Raw genomic sequence first — 20,287 nt, 5'->3', positions numbered from 1 at the left:
TTGCCAACACTAATGCTCTACGTGTTAGAATACCACTTTACGCCCCGGAAAAATGCCTACAGCCTTTCAAAATCTAAACGACAAAAACTAAATGTTGACTCGAGACTAGTATTTTAGTCTACAGCTGCTTTATATTAAAGCGAGACTAAGTCCTTGTGCGTGACTAAACCATTCCAACGATCACATCAGATTTCAGGGTTGGTAAACGTTTGCCAATTCTAGTTTAAAACAAGCACATGTTTGTTAGTCTTTTAATATTCTGGAGACGGAATGTTTTTTCGTACATGAAAATGGATCGTGGGATAGATGTAAGTTCAGGTCTAAAAATTCCAGCCCGACCGACTGACCCCGCCAGTATTCAAGACTGAACCAACTTGAGCACGACCAATTACCGTATTTTCACGACTATAAGGCACACCTAAAAGCCTTTATTTTTTGAATAGCTGACCGTGCGCCTTATAATACAGTGCGCCGTATATATAGATCAATATTGAGTGGCAAGGTCTCGCAACTAAGGCAAGCAGCCAGCGCCGTAGGCAAAGTAGTCCGCAATCCGGAAATGGAATAAGAGCTTGCTCTGTCCACTCCACGCATCGGCCCGGTATTGCAGTACCTCCGGGAACGGTGCATTCGCAATGATCGCAGCAAGGCTTTAGGGCTAGGACCTTAGCTTGGCCTTTTGGCTGAGAGTAAGTGTCCCGGCTCCTAGGCTTTGTAGCGTATTATGAACTGACCGATAACGGATAATGGATAATGAATAACGAAGATAGAACAATAACCCTTAAAAACCCCCTCACGGATAATGATCGCAGCAAGGCTTTAGGGCTTAGGACCTTAGCTTGGCCTTTTGGCTGAGAGTAAGTGTCCTGACCCCTAGGCTGTGTAGCGTATTAATAATAATAATAATAATAATTTCCTTTGTATTGTCATTCTTTGTAACAATGTACACAGAACGAAATGTCGATACACCTGACCCGTTGTAGCGAGTCGATGCAGCCGCAGCCAGAGGGCGCCGCCATTATACCAATTAGGTATGTCTCGGTCGAGGCGCGAACCAGCGACCTCCCAGTCTCAAAGCGGGCACACTACCATCTAGGCTACTGAGCTGGTATTATGAACTGACCGATAACGGATAATGGATAATGAATAAAGAAGATAGAACAATAACCCTTAAATTCAGTTCAATTAAATTCAATGTGTTTATTGTCAAATGCAAAGTCAAGAACCACGTTTCCCTGTACAATGAAATTTTTACTTTGCTGTCGGCACAGTTGCCAGCGAAAAAGAAAATAGAAACTAATAAATGGTTGGCATTTCTTGAATCCCAAGAGTTTCCTAATGATATGTGGAATAACACATTTGAATGGTTGGTGACATCGTACAGACACCGTGTCCGTACGCATCTGAGACGCGTATTTGCTTCTTTCGTTGGAATGTTAACGGGTTAATAAGTTTGATTGAACTATCTGACTGTTTTGTTGACGTTCCCACTGTAGCGCTCTATAGTCCGGTGATTTTGGCCGACTTCCCACCCGCTTGTTTGCTACCCTGGCTCTGAAAGTGCGGCTCAGCGTGCGCAATGCTGAGCGTGCGTGCTGCCGAGCGTGTGCGCTGTGCGGATCATCCACAACGAAAAGTAAACAAAGAACAATGATGGGTGGACAGTTTTTAAATAGTTAGCGAGAGAGAAGCTAGGCTTGGCACGAACTTAATGATTGGTATTTTAGGCCCAACCCGACCCAAATTTCAGGCCAGGCTCGAGCCAAAGATCGTACCTTTAGTGTGCAATAACATCTATGGCTTTTTTGGGCAAAAGGTTGGCATGCATGTAATAAGTAATACTAGTTTACTGCAAGTTTGGAAATAAAGAAAGATGCTGAAATATCGGTGTTGTTTATTTGGTAACAAATCTTTGTACAAATGATCTTTGTTTTTATTCTAAATTATTTGTCTTGCTGATAATAAATACGTGCCATGTTGAGTTTGTAAGGCTTAATAACGCTTAATACATCAATTACAATCATTAATAAAGGGGAGCAATTCGCTGAGGTTGATAGGCAGTGTTCCCTCTAAGCTGCGCGCGTGCGCAATCGCGCACTGCTTGCACATTCTGAGGGCACAAGAAAATCTATCCAGCGCCTCTAAACTGCATGTGTGAGTTTTTTTAAGTTTTTCGAGAACCGGCTTCTTCGGCTCGGCTCACTAAAAGGAACCGGCTATTTCGGGTCCCAAACTGCTCTTCGGGTTGTTTTTGCTTCTTTCATCCTTATATAACCAAATGTTATGTAAAGTTATGCACAACATGACTTAAAGGAAGGGGGAATAGAACAAAAAAGAAAAAATACCAAAATGAAAAAGTAATGAAAAGCTGAGAAAAAAAGAAACAAAAGAGAAAAAAGAAGGAAAAAGCCAGAAAAAAGAAAAGAAAGAAATAAAAGGAAAAAAGGAAATAGAGAACAAAAAGAAAAAAGTAACAGCTAGGGAAAAATAAACAGTGAGATTTTTTTTAAAAGGGATTAAAAAAAATAGAAAAGAACAGGGAAAAAGAAGAAAAAGTTTGTGTTGCATTTAAATAATTTCCAATTATTTCAAGTGGATCTTGTTGCCAACATTGTACTACCACTGAAAAATGTGATTAAATACAGTTGTGTATCGTGCAAACGACTAAATAAACCTCCCAAAATGTTAGTATTATGCGACAAAAGATACCAGAAAAAAAAAGAAATGGAAATCTTGTGAAAGAATTGTTGTAAAAACAAATTACGTTTGTAGGCCGTACAATCTTTGCAATTATACATTAGTCAATTCATTCAAAAGTGAAAACAATTTTTGCATTGCCGGAAACTCAGCAAAATGTAACTTGATGTCAAGTTTTGGACATTTTTGATAATGATTTAGTTGCCACGCTTGGGATTGCTGTTGCTCACTGTTGTTTCAAGCGTTGCTCACCGACTTTGTGTGAATGCTCAGACCCGTGAAAAATTACAGGGAACATTGTTGATAGGTATGACGTATGCTCACCTCAAAATTTTTCAGCCTTTCAAACTCCTTTAGATTTTTCACAAGCACCAATGTCCTCTGCGGCACAGCCCACGTCTCAATTTCCTCCTTCACCTTCGACCTCACAGCCTGAACCTCCTGACGTATCAAGTACCCTTGAAAGCGGTCATCATAGAAGTATAAGTTCACTGACAGAGGGTACCCTATTGGTTCAAACCTGTTTTTGCGGGGAGAAAAAAAAACAAGTGTGAGTAAACTAGATGGCAACATATTAAGTATTGGACCAATCACCAAATATTGCAATCACAATGTCATCAAAAATTATCCACACCTGCATGTCTCATTTATGCCCTGAGATGTTGCAAGACCTTTCAGGCCCAACCGGAACAGAGAAGCGTAAGCAGTGAGCGCCACGTCACTGAGTGAGCCCACGCCATCCATCTGCTCAAACTGGTTCTCCCAGTATGCCTTAATGGCAACAGTTCCAGGTGCATAGTGACCGTACAGGTGAGTGTCCAATATGTCAATCGCTTCTTGGTTTACTGAAGACTCAAATTTGCGTGCAAAGAAAGTAGGTCGTGACAATTGCTGCAGTTGAAAACACAATTAATGGTTATAAGCAGCATGTTAGAATCGTTTGCACTGACTCACTCACCTGGATCCGAATTAAATCTGGTGGTTTGAAGTCATTTGGAGAGCAGCCACACCAATCTACAATGTGCTTGTACTGGCATTTGCAGCCTAGTTTACGATTCCAGTTGGTCACACGGAGGTTATTGTCCACTAAGCTGTCACACATGTGACTGTTCCCCAACACAGTGTGGAAGAACGACTGAGAACAGGGTGGAAAGAAAATTTCAGTGATGTAAAAAGAGACCTGTGATATGTGTGTTACTTTTAAGGGTTATTGTTCTATCTTCGTTATCAATTATCCATTATCCGTTATCAGTCAGTTCATAATACGCTACAAAGCCTTGGAGCCGGGACACTTACTCTCAGCCAAATGGCCAAGCTAAGGTCCTAGCCCTATAACCTTGCTGCAATCATTACGAATGCACCGTTCCCGGAGGTACTGCAATACCGGGCCAATGCCTGAGTGTCAGTCTCTTTGCGCACCTTTGCAGCAAGCAGGTGCGTCAAAGCGGCAAAAATGTTTTAATTCCAAGCACTGTATAGTCAGGTGTGCCTTATATAAGTAAAAATCAATATCACAAGACTATTTTTTGGGGGTTTCACGTTATAATCCAGTGCGCCTGAATGTAATAAAATTTGCCAAAAGTCAAATGTTAAAAATCTGTCCGTTACTCTTTGAAACACACACGTTGAAAAGAGTACAGTGCACCGGGCATTGTGGGTAAACTAAACACAGGCACACATGTGAAAGTTGCCAGTTCTAAAGAAGGCTTCCTTAGATCATGTGCATCGGGAACATCAGTGTAACAGGATCTTGATGCTGAGTTCAGCTGAGAGATAAAAAGCTCTATAAGAATGAGGGTCTACCTCAGGCAAACTTACCTCAGCAGGGAGGAGAGTATAAGAATAGAACTGCTTCAGTCCGGACACCAAGTCGTCCTGGGACTTGATGACATACTCCACGAAGCGGTGGGTGAGTGCGAACCAATCGGAGCCACCGGATACTTCCACGCCATCAGGGATGCTGCGCTCTCCCAGGCGCCACATGTGGTTGTCACACTCATGGAACAGACGATTGAGGCCCTGCTTCCTAATAAATCTTCAAAAAAAAAAAAAAAAACAAGAGACACAGACTGAATAAGAGGTAAGATCGGGCCTAAAAAATCCTGCCTGAAGTGACCAAGCCTGTGGGTATATAAGCCCGAACCCAGCCGAACCCCAGAAATGAACGGTTTGGCGCCGAAGTGCGCCTTTCGGCAAAGTGGGGTGAAATAAAACTCAACGAAATGGCACCAAATAGAAAATGTAAATAGTGAAATATTTGGCCCCAAAAAAGTTTGTAAAACTTGTAAGCTATTGGAGAAAAGCGAAAATGACATCTGACGTAAGCCACGTAGACGTGGAGAGTAAGGTGGGTTTGGACCCAAGATCTTACCTCTAGACTGAATGCCATAACATTTGTAGGTTGATGATGCCCTTGGTATGCAAAAACCCTCCCACTCCCCATTGTGCTAGTAGTTGTTGGATTGCCCCAAGGTTTGTGAATGTTCCCCATCGATTAATGTCTTTACCAAGGAAGTATCTCAACAAGACAGAGCCTAATTAATGATTATAGATAATTATAATCATCTTAATGTAGGTCAAACCAGTGTGGTAAAAGTTTGCAGCTGGTTCAGAATGCGGCAGCTTGACTTTTGACTAAGACCAAAAAGTTTGAGCATATTACTCCTGCATTGGCCAACTTGCACTGGCGCCTAGTCCATTTAAGACGTGACTTAAAGGTTCTCTCATTAACATATAAATGTTTGCATGGGCTTGCACCATCTTATCTCTCTGATTTGATTTCCCCCTATGTTCCTGCACGGAGTCTGCGCTTGGAAAATGCCGGTCTACTTGTGACTCCGAGAGCCAAGAAGTCTGCAGGCTCAAGAGCGTTCTCCATCCCTGGTGTTATGGAATGCCCTGCATTTGGAGATAAGAGCTGCAACCTCAACGAAAGTTTTTAAATCGAGGCTTAAGACACACTTCTATTCCAAAGCTTAAGATTGATGCCCACCTCATATTCTGTATTGTCCTGTCTTTTTCCGATTGCCTGCCTGGCTGATACAAGGGAGAAGGACGATTTGAGATGAGTCGGCGGACCAGCGTCTGACCTGAAGCATGTCAATCCCTGCATTTACCAGCTGGCAGAGATGGGAAGCTGCGTCGTGGCCGTCATAGACTTTCTGGACTAGTTTACAGGCTGGGGGCGTCGTTGCTGTCCTGCACTTTCCGGACATCTTCAACATCTTACCTAGTGCTATTCTGTGTACAGTAATGCTAATTGTGATTCACCCCGGTCAATCCTGGAAGGGGGATTACCACATGTGAGGTCCTTTCTCAAGGTTTCTCTTTTTTCCTCACACTGAGGTTTTGAGTTGTTCCTTGCCCGCATGTTGGTTTAAGATCAGGTAATTGTGCAATTGTAATCCTGTGGAGTCCTTTGAGACATTTTTGTGATTAAGGGCTATATAAATAAATGTGACTTGACTTGGCTACATAACTGCCACTGTTTTGTATGAGCATTTTGTCATTGTGCCATTGCAGATAAAACCATTGGAAAAATGTGATGACTAGTTAACACAAATTGTATGATTTTAGGGAGCTTAAATATTCTAAAAAGTGCTTAGGAGAAAAAAACACGTTTTTTTAGTTCCAATTATATTTTTATGTATTTAACAACACAAAGTCTTACCGGGAGTTCTCTCTGCCATGGGACTTAAGAAAGTTCTTGTCTCTGTGCTGTGATAAAAAGGCCACTAGTTCATCGTGTGTCCTGTAACAAAGCGAGTATTGAGTAAACTACCAAAGAAATACATATAATTTTCTTCCTCTTTATTTTTAGAAACTATTAGAGTTTTGAGTCTATTTAATTTCATCCCCATTTGTTCATTCCCCTAAAAAATCATTAGCAGGGTATTTGAACTATTGTGTATTAAAAATGAGGGGATGAATCACGATCACCATGTAGCGCTTAAAAAGGTACATCCATATTGAATCTCCATGAGAAATGACTGCAGAGCATTAGGGAAAACCAAAATAATATGCGAAAATTACAACTACTTGAATTTTTTTATGGCGTATCATATATGTGTGTTTAACAATATTTGTGTAGCAATTTACTTCAAAAAAAACTTGGCGGACTAGCCTGGTTGGGAAGTCTGTCCCGCTGAGATTGATGAAAAAATCCCACTTCCAGTCGAGCATGGAAAGGAGGTCCTGCATGCTGCGCAGGTAGGCCTTTAGTAGGCTGGCCCCACCCCAGATGGTCACCATTCTCCAGGGCGTTGCACGTATATTTGGGTATTGCTGGGATATTTGCAAGACCTCTCGATGCATGTAGCCAGATCGCTAGAAGATCAAAAGTGTAAATGAGGGTGTTTTTTGTAACAAGTACACACAGCTTTCATCAACTTTCTGTTGAGATATTTTGCACTTAATGCGCCAAAGATGACACAATGACTAATTGACGTTCAACCCAACCATTACAAAGAAAAGTTGCTACATAAATCATTAAACTACCAATAAGACCTGTATCTTGAAGATAAAATTATGAATTTCCTTAGTAAATTTCCCCACTACGGGGATGAATAAAGTATCTATCTATCTATTTGGATACATCATTGGTGTTTAGGCACTGGGGAAACAGATCAACGTGGACTACGCGGGGGAACATCTAAGTATGTGCAACCACTACCACTGTTTTAGAACTGTATGACTCACAATAACAACAAAATACCATTGGAATTATCTGCTGAATAAACAGCAGCTTGTTGCCAGAACAGCACACGTGACTAAAGTTTTTCTTTAGTAAGCAGTCTGAAGAAATACACAATTTGGGGATACAATTGGTAAATCTGAAGACACAATTACTGAAAATCCATTCACACTCAAATCAGTTTCCACGAAAATATATATGTATCCACCAGTTTAAAGGGAGTATCCGAGTTGTTGGCTCAACGAATGTTTACCTCAACTAGCATCAGCTTGGCTTATGGTATTCCTACAACACGTGAGGGTGGCAATCACTAAATCCAGCTGCTAAGAATAACAGCCCTTTATTCTAATCCCCTCAACCATGCTGTCAGACCTGTAGGTTAAATGTAACTAACTTATATAATACTGATGAGAATGTAAACTCATTTTTGAGCACCGGAGATCCAACACCAAGAAAAAAAAAACAACAATATTAACTGCATGAGCAGAATATTTTTTTTTCAACCATTTCATAAAAATTGGGTACCCATTTACACTGTATGCCAGTGAAGTATCATCTTACCTCGTCAACATGGACGTAGTAGAAGTGATCTGCATGGTATATTGCTTTAATCAGACGTTTGAGCTGGCGTACAGAGCGGCCATGGACCATCAAAACGAAAACCACGCGGACAGGGTTCTTTACCTTGGCTACCTGGCTGTTGTCCAACTCGCCTACTGACTGAGCAGCACTTGATACACCTAATGAAGAATATCAAAATTGTAGATAGATATGAATAACCACTGATAAAACCTCCACTATTTGTACTTGCATTACAGATATTATTTAACAAGATGAAAATCTGCATTACAAAAAGAAATAGGGGTACCTTTTCATACGAACTTAATTTGTTTATCGATTTTGCTCGTAGATCGAATTGCTCGTGCAACAACCGAACCTTCCTGATATGAAATAATGAATCCCTCAACAATCCTGCAAAAGTCGCCTAAAATATTAATCCAAGACATACCCAAAGTTAATTGAATGGTGTTCTTGAACCGTTTGGAGGATATGGACAGTTTTGGTCTCTTTTGAGAGATATCACACTAAGGTTTTGTCCCGAACTGAAATAATCATTGCAAGTGCTACTAGCATTGAATAATCTAAGCTGGAACACACAGAAACAGGAAGTTTTTATACTTGCCTAAAATGTTGTACAAAGAAGAGTGTTGCATGGGCATCTAAACTGGAAAACAGCTGGGACAATACTATGAATCCTTACCTAGACCCAGGTCAAATATGATCACAATCTGAAAAACTAAAATTGTATTTTACACATTTTTCTCCAGGTATGCCAAAGCGTTTCCAAAAGTGGCCATTTGAAGACCATCAGTCTACCGCTCTATAACCTCTGCAAACATGTATTTTACTTTGGCTAACTTTTAAACATTGTGGAAGAGTTGTAAATGGTTTAATCCTCTTTCGAAACGTGAATCACTGATTGTACTTGCGCGTGATAATCGCGTGTAAAAATGGATCCCGAGTTCCATTCTGCGCATCTATTTTCGGCTCTGATTTGAATGCACACTGTAAATATGCATACATTTATGTTGGGAATATCAATCGCTAACTACTGGCTGAGGATTTTATTTTTGAAGATTCATGTTAGTTTTCTCAATACAGGCTTTCATAGGCTATCACAAGCTAAGGACCGTGAAAAAAAGCTTGCATTTGGTTGAGAGTAGTGTCAATCAAAAGGTTAGGAGCCAACGGCCGTTTTGGAACTCTAACGAGTCTGTTTACTTTTAAAAAGAGAATCATGGGGTGAAACAAACGGATTAAAACAAGGATCGACAAACAATGCAGAAATGCGTCTAGGCGGATTTTAAATACTTTACAATCTTGGATTTACTGGGCTAGTGAATGTAACAAGACCATATTTGCGAAGAATCGTCTCATTGGCTGACGATCATAGCAAGTTTTTGGTGAGCAACCCCAGTTTTCTAGTTTTTTCGGTGATGAATGCATTTTGAAACGGTATCTTCATATCTTAAGTCCCTTAAATTTAAGCTTTACAATGATTTGTGGCATAACGTATTTCAGTGACTGGTGACATTGTGAAGACACGTATTCCTCTCAACAGTCTGACAGCCCATCGGGGTTGAAAAAATAATTGGTCCATTATAGTCCTCCCAAAAGCATCCAAGTGAACCCCAAATAGCTGTTAAAATCATCTTACTGATTACTTGGAACACATTCAATGGGCATTTAAGAAAAATACAGTAATGATACAGTGATAAGATAAACAAGATGATATAAACGAAATAAAATGCGAGCTTATCAAGAGCAATTACCATGGGGGCAGTCGCATTAACACGGGTTGCGGAGGAAGAAGGCGTGGGGGTTTTCAAATACCTATCAACATGTTTTTCACAAATGTATTGTTTTTTTGATCATTACAAATTTTGTACACTGTATAACAATGTTTACACTGCAAATGTATTTATTTTTAAATGACCTATCTCGTCTTGCTCATTTCGGCTCTAATCCTGCTGGTCTCAGTCACTGGTAGCAGACGACAATCTTTCTTAGTTTAAAATACTGCTGCATTATTCTACACTGTCAGTGAGTAAATAGGGGGCCACGTTGTGTTTGTAAGGTTTATTATCGCCTATTAAGGGGAATTGCAACCTTAATAATGGGTGGAATTAGCTGAGGTTAACGAGCTAATGCTGACAGTGAGCAGTCATAAGCGGTTAGCGGTCCTAAGCTAGCTTCTGCGAATGCTCGTGACCTTGATTTTCCATAGTATACGGAGCAAGAAAGTTCTTCGAAATACAACTCGTATGTCGAAATTATCTTGTTTAGAGATGCTCATAAAAATGAGGTACCACTGTAATGGTAGATTTTGTGGTGGGTTCTCACCCAGTTGTGGGCAGAACTGTGGAAGGGCATCTGGCATGAGCTGCCCGGCCTGATGCATGCAGACAATATTGGCGATGTCCTGGCGACATTGCTGGGACCCGGCCCTGTGTAGGGCCGACCACGCATCCTTGCCTATGATGTCACATTTGGGTTCAAAGTCACTGCTGGGAGATTGGTTTGCCCCATCGACGCTGCCTGGCTCCCCTTGTAAGGCAGCAGCAGGTAATTTTGCAGCCATCAACCCATCAGCACCACCTCGCATGTGACTGGAATTACTGGATGGGTCATGTGGTGCTACACCGTCCAATCCGGTGCCTGCCTGCCCCTGCTCAAGGGGATTTATCAGCCAAATTGCAGGCTTTCCTTGTCTTCGGCGGGTCCCTTTCCTCAGAGCGGTGCCTGCTGTCCCTCCAGTCCTTTCCAGCCAGCCCTTCCAACTGCCCTGGTTACTGACAGACAACAGATTGTGTCGCTCTAAAGGTGCTCCATCCTTCTTGTGGTCCTGGCTGTTGTTGTCTGGCAGTTTAGACCGTCTTGTTTTTTTCTAAGACAAAAAAGTGAAAATAAGCAAAATTAACGAAATCATAACATACATATATTTGTATTTGTTTATTTATTTATTCAGCCATTATAGACCATAAACATGATATATACCAGGAATCATTTGACATGCGAACCTCTCGACGTGACGCGTCGCCTTCGATCGGCGCCGGGTTTTTAGACCTGCAGTGTTGGGAGTCATTCGGTGACCAAACCCCCCAATTCCAACCCTTAATGCCGAGCGCCAAACAGGGAGGCAATGAATACCAATGTTGTAAGTATTAGTTATGACTCGGCCGAGGCTTGAACCAGCGACCTCCCAGTCTCGGAGCGGGCGCCCTACCATCTAGGCTACCGAGTTGGTCATTTGTCTATCCAGAATCAAGCGAAGATCACAAAAATATATACCATATTTTGCACACTATGAGGCGCACCGGATAAGGCGATCCCCCAAAAATTCATCGTTTGTGATATTTCTTTTCTATGTAAGGCCACCAGATTATAAAGCGCAAAGGATTAAAATTACAGTAAGGTTAGAGTTGCCCTAAAAAAATAAGTTCGATATTTTGCATTAATTGATCAGTCAAAATACATCCCTGATCACAATCACCAAAGTTGGATACAATAGGAATCAAACCTGGACCGTAGCGGGGAGAACACAGGATCCTACTCACTAAATTACTAGGGATACAAATGACACATTAAAAGGCATTATATTTTATGTCATCACCATACTATTTTAGTCAAAGTACCAAGTTGTTGATGTTATTATATGGGCCGGGCGCAAGAATATTGTCAGACATTAAACAGGGGACCACTGAAATACAATATTGTATCACTGACTTACAAAGTCTTTACGAAGCGCATGAGATTCTAAACCGAATGAAGAAAAAGGGACTGTGGGAAGTTATTTGGTCGTCCTAAAATACATAAACGCATGGCCATATTAAACAACTTCTGTCCCTTACAATTCTTAGTTTGAGCTATGAAAGGAAAATTTCATACAGATTTTTTTTTCACTTTTTGTATTTTCCCTTCTCTAACATTTGTGTCTGGTACCATGACTAGAAACAGTTTAATAGTGAGATAAAACCTATTCCCTTTTGCGACACCATAAATGTCTCTGGCCTAGTGGTCGGGTGCTTGGAAATCGGTGCTATTAGCATTGTTATTTGGTTCGATCCCCGTTGCCACCATTATTAGGCAATTTTGCTCAGTGATTAATATTGTCTGATAAATGGTTGTGTAATTATGATAATACAAAGACATGCATTTCCATTTTTTTCTGTACATAATGGGCACTGGAGTAAAAGCTGCACAATTATATTTCTGATGAACTTAAGTGCTATACAGTCCAGATAGTACAATATATATTGATCACACATTTAAGATTTCAGTAAACCTTAAAAAGTACACATTAGTCACACTTGATTTCAGCTATGTTGATCTTTTGATTTTGTTTTTCCTTTACTGGAACAACGTGACAGTACACTTTTGGGAAATAGGTGTAAACAGTTAGGAGCATAAATCCTATGAATTACTGCTGAAAGCTCCACCATCGCCTTGTGGCAAAGACTGAAGTGGGAATAACAATTACTGGTGAGCAGTGACGTGTCCACACACATTCCACTCGCGCAATAAAGCCGCGACATTTTTAACAGCTTGAATTGTTGCGGATCTCCGCCATCCAGCAGAAATGTATAGACATCTACCATTTACAGTCTAAATACACTAACTTTAATCTTTGGAAAGATACTCAGCCTCACTATGCATTTTGACATTACAAAAGGCAATCAGACTTTCCTAAAATATCATACTGTGCACTCAGGAGGAGGACCGCAAATGAGTGAGCACGGTTGACGTGTCAGCTCCCAAGGTGCCTTTCCGCCCACCGCTCGAGAGACTAATGCTCATGGAAGAAATAAACAGGCAATGCCCAGAGCTCTGTGGTGGTGTACAAGGCAAAATAATACACGAGTAAGCCAGTAAACTTGTTGGGAAAAAATTACAGCACAATCACATAAAATAGAGCTTTTTTTACAGTACTGTGAAAAAAGTATTTTCCCCCTTTCTGATGTTTGTGGATTTTGCATATTTATCACTCAAAAAGGTTTCAGATCATCAAACACATTTTAATATAACAGAGTCAACACAAGGAAATACAAAATGTAGTTTTGAAATGTTGATTATATTTATTAAGACACAAAAAAATCAAAACCTATCTGGCCCTGTGCGGAAAAGTAATTGCTTGCTGAACCTAATAGTGCCATGCAGAGGTGGACTTAGTGTGTTTCAGGTTGTTGTCCTGCTGCATGATCCAAGAGCCAAAGGCATGAACTGATGGCTGGACGTTATCCTTTCGGACCTTCTGGTAAACACCAGAATTCATTATTTAGTCAATCACAGCAAGTTGTCCTTGTTCTGAGGCACGTAAGCAGCCACTGACAATCGCACTGCCACCACCACCATTTGATGTTGGCAAAATTTCCTTTTTGTCAAATGCTGTGCCTTTTTTGTCCAGATGTAACAGACTGCACACCTTCCAAAAAGTTACATTTTTAACAAATCAGTTCACAGAAAGTTTCTTCAAAAGTCCTCAGGATAATCAAAATGCCTTTTGGCAAATGTGAGACGATGCATTCTTTTATAGTGACAGCAGTGGTTTGCGCCTGATACATTGATGCCATTTTTGGCCAGTGTTGTTCTTATAGTGGAGTCGTGGACACTGAGCTTAACTGGGGCTGCTCTGCTGCCTCAGGACCAGGACAACTTCCTGTGCTTGTTGGAATAAAGAATTCTGTTGTTTACCAAAAATAGAAACCCAGCCATCAGTTTGTGCCCTCGTACTCTTGGATCATGAAGCAGGACAACGATCCGAAGCACACCAGCTAGTTCAGCTCAGAATGGCTAAATAAATAAATAAATAAATAAATTGGGGTGGCAGAGTCAAAGTCCAGGTTAAAATCCAATTGAGATTCTGTGTCAGTGTGTTGTGACCTTAAACGGGCAGTTCATGCAAGAAAACCCAAAAAACATGGCAGATTAGAGTTTTTTTTTTGAAAGAACAGTGGGCCAAAATTACTCCACAGCGTTGCAAAAGACTCATTACCAATTATCCTAAACATTACATTTCTATTTACACTGCCACAGTTTCAAAACATCATTTTGTCTTTCCTAGCATTGTCTCTCCAGGATATTAAAATTGGTTTGATGATCTAAAACCTTTAAGAGTGATAAATATGCAAAAAAAAGCAGAAGTCAGGAAGGGGCCAAATACTTTAGCACGGCATTGTATTTTTCTGCCACAACAACAATGGGTGAAACCATTTCTGTATAGTAACAACACATATTGCTACACATTTATAACAACATATTTTTCGAAAAGATAAATTGCATCATTTATGGACAATAATTTCTCTTCACCAAGTAAAACTTGACAAGTATTTTTCTTCAAACACTAATTAATGTATAAAACACTTTCATGAGCAAATGTTTTTGCAATGAAGAACATCCTAATATTACATAGCATTTCCATTTTTCTTATCAAGCATTTGCACAGCTTTTAATTAACACAGCGATGCCAGAAAGTGGTGATTCAAAGCAAAGTCACTCTTTCCGTGTTCCAATTAACGAGAAAAATCCATCTAAAAGAATCGCCATTCTACAAAGAAGCCAGCAAAACCGAGTGTGAAGTTCCAGCTAATGCTGATAAGGACTTTTATATCTCAGTCCTTCCCCTCTTGAAAGCTTTTAAAATAACATCACATTATAAAGACTTGATAACAATAAAGGCTGCTTAAAATTGACTGGCACATTCCAGCATTATTGGACTCAAAACGAAGTAAGTTTATGCAAAGCCCAAAAGGTTTGAAATACTGTTGTTCAAATCACCTGCAATGGCCTTTGACAGAAGGGGAGTGGCAATGAAGTTGAATTCTAAAGCCTAAAATCAGAGAGTTCAAGCACGCATCGCTGAGCATAATCCTACAGCATGAAAAATTATGGTCCAGTTTCACATTTCTTAAGATGAAGAAAAAGGTGTACCCTAAAACCTTAAAAGCCCAAAGGCTTTAGTTTTCATAAAAACTACAATACCTACTGGGCATCCCTGTCAAGGGTCATTGTGACGCATCTGACAGGGTACAATGTGTGATTCAGCTGATTCAACTGGGTTTTTCGTTACAAATGCATGTTTCAACCTGTGTGCAACAGATCCGAAAGTGGAAGTGGAACAGCAGAAACAGAATGAATTCACAATAATTCTACCCAGCAGTGAGCACTTCAAATTTGGTCTCTACAGCGTTCAATTGATGAATCAAACAAATAAAAAATGCACCTTATCAATCCCTTGTTAAAATTCTGTAGTTTCTGAGTGTAAATAGTATTCAGCATAGGGGTAAAATGGCATTAGCAACATCAAAAAAAAAAAAAAGACAGCACCAAATGGCAAGTTCCAAAACAGAGCCATGTATTCTATTGAATTCATATTTGTTGGAATAAGTAGCAGTTTTTTTGTTGGGAATTGAAAAAAGGTGGAGCACCAACATTATGACATTGTCCAGCAACAAATTACAAAAAGGAGCATTTAAAAGAAAAATCAGACTCTTAAGTAACCAAAATACCTCCCAAAGACCGAAGATGAGGGCCTGTCTACAAATCTTTCAGCATGCTTTGAGTGGGTCTGCTGGGTGTCCTTCATCTCGCTCATTTTGACCGTGTTGTGGTCCTTTCTCATTGACTGTGTGAGCCACTATTCCTGCAAAATGATTGTCTGGTCCTTGTCACCTTCTTTGTCTCTTGAATGTTGGTCTGGGACTTGCATTTTCATTGCATTAAGGCCCGGTCACACAGCCTATCACGGGCGAATCGAGGCTGAATCACGGCCAGAAATTTCTGCCCGTGAAGCAGACGCTGTTGGACGCTTTGAGATCGTGATACAGACGAGATACAGCAGTGCTTTACATGTGATAAGAAATTCACACGCGGTTGGCCGCGAGAAAAAGTTTTGCGCTGCTCAAAACTTTAGACCACGGGTAACCGCGGGCGGCACACGTGGTACACACGAGGTAAAGACGCGGTACGAACGTGCTAGGACTTGCTACGGCCGCGGCCAAGACGTAGTTACACGCGGGTAGGACGCGAAATTTTAGCGGGTAATGGCGGGTGGAGCACGGTCATAGCTAGTTTGTTCTGCGCCTGTATCGCGGTGTTATCACGTGCATTAGCGTGTGTACCACGTGTAAGCACGGTCAAACGCGATGCAGCCGCGGTTACCCGTGATACAGTCGCCGGCGTCTGTTTCGCGGGCATACCACGGGTAAACAGCGGGTTTGGCCAATTTTGCACATTTTCCACAGCGTCTGCTCCACAGGCAGAAATTTCTGGCCGTGATTCAGCCTCGATACGCCCGTGAAAGGCTGTGTGACCGGGCCTTTAGGGAGCTTATTTTCTCCAGTGTTCGAGCGATGTAATATTAGTTTAAAATTCGCAGCTTTTATAGAAAGTTTTTTTTAGCGTAAAATTCGGACCATAAGACGCAACTTTTCCCCCAAGCTTTTAACCTTGCGGTTTATGCATTTTTTAACGGTCACCAGGGGCGCCTAAGCAGTAAAGGTAAGAGTGAAACAGGTGAAATGTATGTGTCGAGGAAGACGCAAGTTTGATGTAACTTCGCGCTTTGTGCATTAATAAAACTTGCATGCACCGACCCTGACCGTGGAAAAAGTGTTAATCGAAAGGGGAGGGCTAACTACCAAATAGACGCTCCCCTACTTACGACTATTCAACTTAAGAAAAACGGTACATGCGAATATTTATTTCGGGATGTTCAAAAATATCCAGACATTGCTGTGAGTTAGATTCTGTATTGTGTGCACCTTTTTCCGAGTATAGGACATTACTGTAGTGCTTCTTTCCACCGCGTGGCCCAAAACAAATTTGGGTCAACCTTGGAATTTCTACTATACCGCTCTTTCTCTGGCAACCACAAATAGCCAGAACATACTAGTAGTGGTGCTACCATACATAGTCAGCTTTAAAATCAGGTTTAAGGTAACATTGCAGTGTCAGAGCGGAAAGGTAGAGAAACACTACTTGAGTGCCTAAACATGCCTCCATAGGTCACAAAGTTAACAACCTGCCACTTTGCCTCAAGGAAATTCCAAGTGTTATATGGAGAACAGAGTTTATGTTCTTGAAACGGATGACCCGGTTGTTTCACAATCTAGTAATGTGGACTCAACATTCCATAAATGCCAAATCACGGTTAGGAAATACAGAACAGTAATTTAAAAGTTAAGATTGGAATCAGGAGAAAGTAGATTTAAGTAGGTGAAGCAATACTAGTCTGCTGTTTACCCATGAATTACACTGTTTGTACAACTGTCATGTCAAGTTTGAGTTCAGTTTTGCTTTTGGGATAAAAACCTTACGTTTGCAATCATTACTACCAACATCAGATACGGAGGGAATATGGAGACAATTTGATTTACTTTGTGCAAGAGGCTGTGTGCAGACTGGAGTGGTCACCGGTTAATCACAGGATGCACTTTGACAAAACACCACTCGCACTAACTATGAATCATTTTGAACAATTTCTGGGGCAGCAACAAATAATTAACCATTCTACAACTGCATAGTCAGCTAATTATTTGGCTACTTTTAGAAAAACACAAACATGGGTGTTATGAATCTTAATTTTCCACAAATTGACTCTTTCGTGGTAGTTTTATTTTCCGATAAGACATTCATTTGGAGGTGGACACTTCGGGCAGACCCCAGCAATTTTGCTTTTACTCTAGAATCTAAAGATCAACATTTTTCCCATTTTTTTACGGAACCCTGTTAAATAAATGATCAAGAATGTTATATTAGCAGAACGATACACGCAGTTTATGTTGTGCTTTAAGATGAACAGATTGAAATGAGAATAATTTCGGGTTGTCTAAATGACGGAAAAGACAATATACAGATACTTCAATTAACTATAAAATCTTTGGTTGCAACTCTGACATCAAAATATACTGCAAAAATATTTAAATGCAATACATAGCTTGTCAGCGCATGTTCCGTTTTAGTTCATTAGTACTTCATCACAATTCATGAAAAAAAGACTGCCCAGGCACTAGAGTGCATGACAAAATGATGCTACCCCTACCTGCGTCGTCTAGGCGACATTATCAGTTGTGAGCCTTTAGCGTTGACTTTATCAAGTCCTCAAGTAAGCACAAGCTGGTTCACAACACCAAGCAATGTTTCGATAGGGAACCATCTTTCTTTACCTTCCTTAGCCGGCTATAACCCTGTCCCCAAGTGACGTTGAGCTAAGCTAGCGGCTAGCTAGCTCCAAACAAGCCAAGGGAAACCTCGTCGTACCGTTAAATAACCGGTCTGGACCGTTGCTTACCTCCGTTTCTCCCTCTTCTAGACTTTTGAGGCTCCAAATGACGAGACCTTGAATCAGGAGGATGGTTAAAGCAGCGGCAATTGCGAGTTTATAACGTCGGAGGAGCTTCTGCACTCTGATGCTGGCCACCATTTTTTCTGCGACTAATCAAGTTGTGGTGGCGCATTCTGACTCGCATGCGCACGCCCGCGCGCGCGCGCACGCACTCCTCTTGCGTGCCTGCTCCGTTTGAAAGAAAGAAATGAAAAAATAAAAACATTTTCTGTGGTGTGTCTTGGGCAAGTACAGCCTGCTGGCGCCAATCCCTCGCCATTGGAGTTAGCAACCGAAAACCACCAAACACGTTCTCCAGACAAAAGTTTATTTTCCAGCACATTTTATTTCACTGTGTGACGTGCGATGATTTGATAAAATTAATTAATATAGAGATAATAATGGCGCATGGTTGCAGCCTCATGGTGCAGAGGTCCTCTGGGCATTCCGGTTTTCTTCCCATCCATCCATCCATTATCTGCACCGCTTATCCTCATTAGGGTCGCAGGAGTGCTAGAGCCCATCCCAGCTATCTTCGGACAGTGGGCAGGGGACACCCTTAACTGATTGCCAGCCAGTCGCAGGGCACACAGAGACAGACAATTCGCTCGCTCATTCACACCTAGGGACAATTTGGACCGGCCAATGAACCCGACATGCATGTTTTTGGAATGTGTTCTTGGAATGTGGGAGGAAACTTGAGTGTCCGGAGAAAACCCACGCAAGCACGGGGAGAACATGCAAACTCCACACAGGGGGTTCAATCTCATGACCTCAGAACTGTGCCTTACACACGCTAACGACTGCGCTGCCGTTCTTCCCGTTTTTTTTCCCACATACCATAAACACGCATATCAGGTTAATTGGCTAGTCCAAATTGTCCTTAGGTGTGAATGAGCAACTGAATTGTATGTCTCTGTGTGCCATGTCATTATTTGGGATTTAGTAGAATAATAAATACATAAAAATATTAATTCATTTTTGTTGATAATATTACAATATTATTGGTAATATACTGATCAAAGAGATCCCCCCAAACCTGTATATTTTTTCTTCTTTTCTTGCTTTTTGTCTTCTTTAACCTGCTTTTTTTTCGTTTTTATTTTCTTTTTTCTTTGTTTACCTAGATTTTTACTTTTTTTCTCTTTTCTTTTTTTGTTCTTCATTTGCCTATATATATATATATATATATATATATATATATATATATATATATATATATAAAATATATATATACGGTATATAGTATATATACTATATACATACCAGTGCCATATCCCCCTAGTGCAGGGGTCATGAAATGAAATGAAATGAAATGAAATGAAATGAGTCGGGAACCTTTTTGACTCAAAGAGCCATAAAAGCAAAAAATATTAATTTTATTTTGGGAAAGAGCCACACCATATATTATGAGACAAATTTACTAAATTGCTAAACCGGCGCCCCAGACAAAAGCTTAGTCTTCAGCACATTTACTATTGATGATTTGATAAAAATGATGAAAAGAGAATAATGCCAGAGCCCATGTCCCAAAATCAACAAACATACCACTTTAAACATGTCTCTTTCTTGCAATTACTCAAGATCGGTTAAACTCCTTTTGACCCTTTTTTTCATACATATTGGTTTCAAAACCAGATGCAAGCAGTTATTGCGTAAAAACGTCACAACATTCTGCAAATAGGGAGCCTGATGAGCTCACTTTTGGCGCAGACGGCGTAGGGCGAGAGATGGGAGGGAGTGCTTGCAATTTTTGCATAGCTCCACCCATCCCTCCCACTCACCCAATCAAATGACTAAGTTCTCTTCCGGTGTTTTGGCGTATTTACAGTTCTGTGGATTCATCATAAGGTATCTGAACACTGAACACAGATTATATAGTGAACTTTTATATAAAGGATTCCCAGCCCCCTCGCTCAACCCAACTGATGTGTTAGGAGTCATTAGGTGACCAAACCCCCCAATTCCAACCCCTAATGCCGAGCGCCAAGCAGGGAGGCAATGTTGTAAATCGA

At 40.8% G+C, this 20,287-nt stretch overlaps 1 protein-coding gene across 1 annotated transcript in view; it reads right to left on the bottom strand.

The window, feature by feature from the left end:
- Positions 1 to 18,426, bottom strand: part of xylt2 (xylosyltransferase II) — a 25,506-nt gene extending 7,080 nt beyond the window's left edge. Inside the window, exons 1-9 of the mRNA XM_088320025.1 lie at positions 18,240 to 18,426; positions 10,295 to 10,838; positions 7,952 to 8,130; positions 6,821 to 7,023; positions 6,368 to 6,448; positions 4,516 to 4,732; positions 3,656 to 3,832; positions 3,332 to 3,588; positions 3,022 to 3,217 (exon numbers count right to left, since the gene is read on the bottom strand). Of these exons, the coding sequence (XP_088176151.1) occupies positions 3,022 to 3,217; positions 3,332 to 3,588; positions 3,656 to 3,832; positions 4,516 to 4,732; positions 6,368 to 6,448; positions 6,821 to 7,023; positions 7,952 to 8,130; positions 10,295 to 10,838; positions 18,240 to 18,371 (1,986 nt within the window). The 5' untranslated portion in view covers positions 18,372 to 18,426. The remainder of the gene's footprint in view (positions 1 to 3,021; positions 3,218 to 3,331; positions 3,589 to 3,655; positions 3,833 to 4,515; positions 4,733 to 6,367; positions 6,449 to 6,820; positions 7,024 to 7,951; positions 8,131 to 10,294; positions 10,839 to 18,239) is intronic.
- Between the last annotated feature and the right edge of the window lie 1,861 nt (positions 18,427 to 20,287).

Source organism: Urocampus carinirostris, chromosome 1 (genome assembly GCF_059441175.1).
Source record: "Urocampus carinirostris isolate Australia breed hairy pipefish chromosome 1, RoL_Ucar_1.0, whole genome shotgun sequence".
NCBI lineage: Eukaryota > Metazoa > Chordata > Actinopteri > Syngnathiformes > Syngnathidae > Urocampus > Urocampus carinirostris.
The sequence above is the reverse complement of the archived record's forward strand: the minus strand, read 5'-3'. Positions and strand labels throughout refer to the sequence as shown.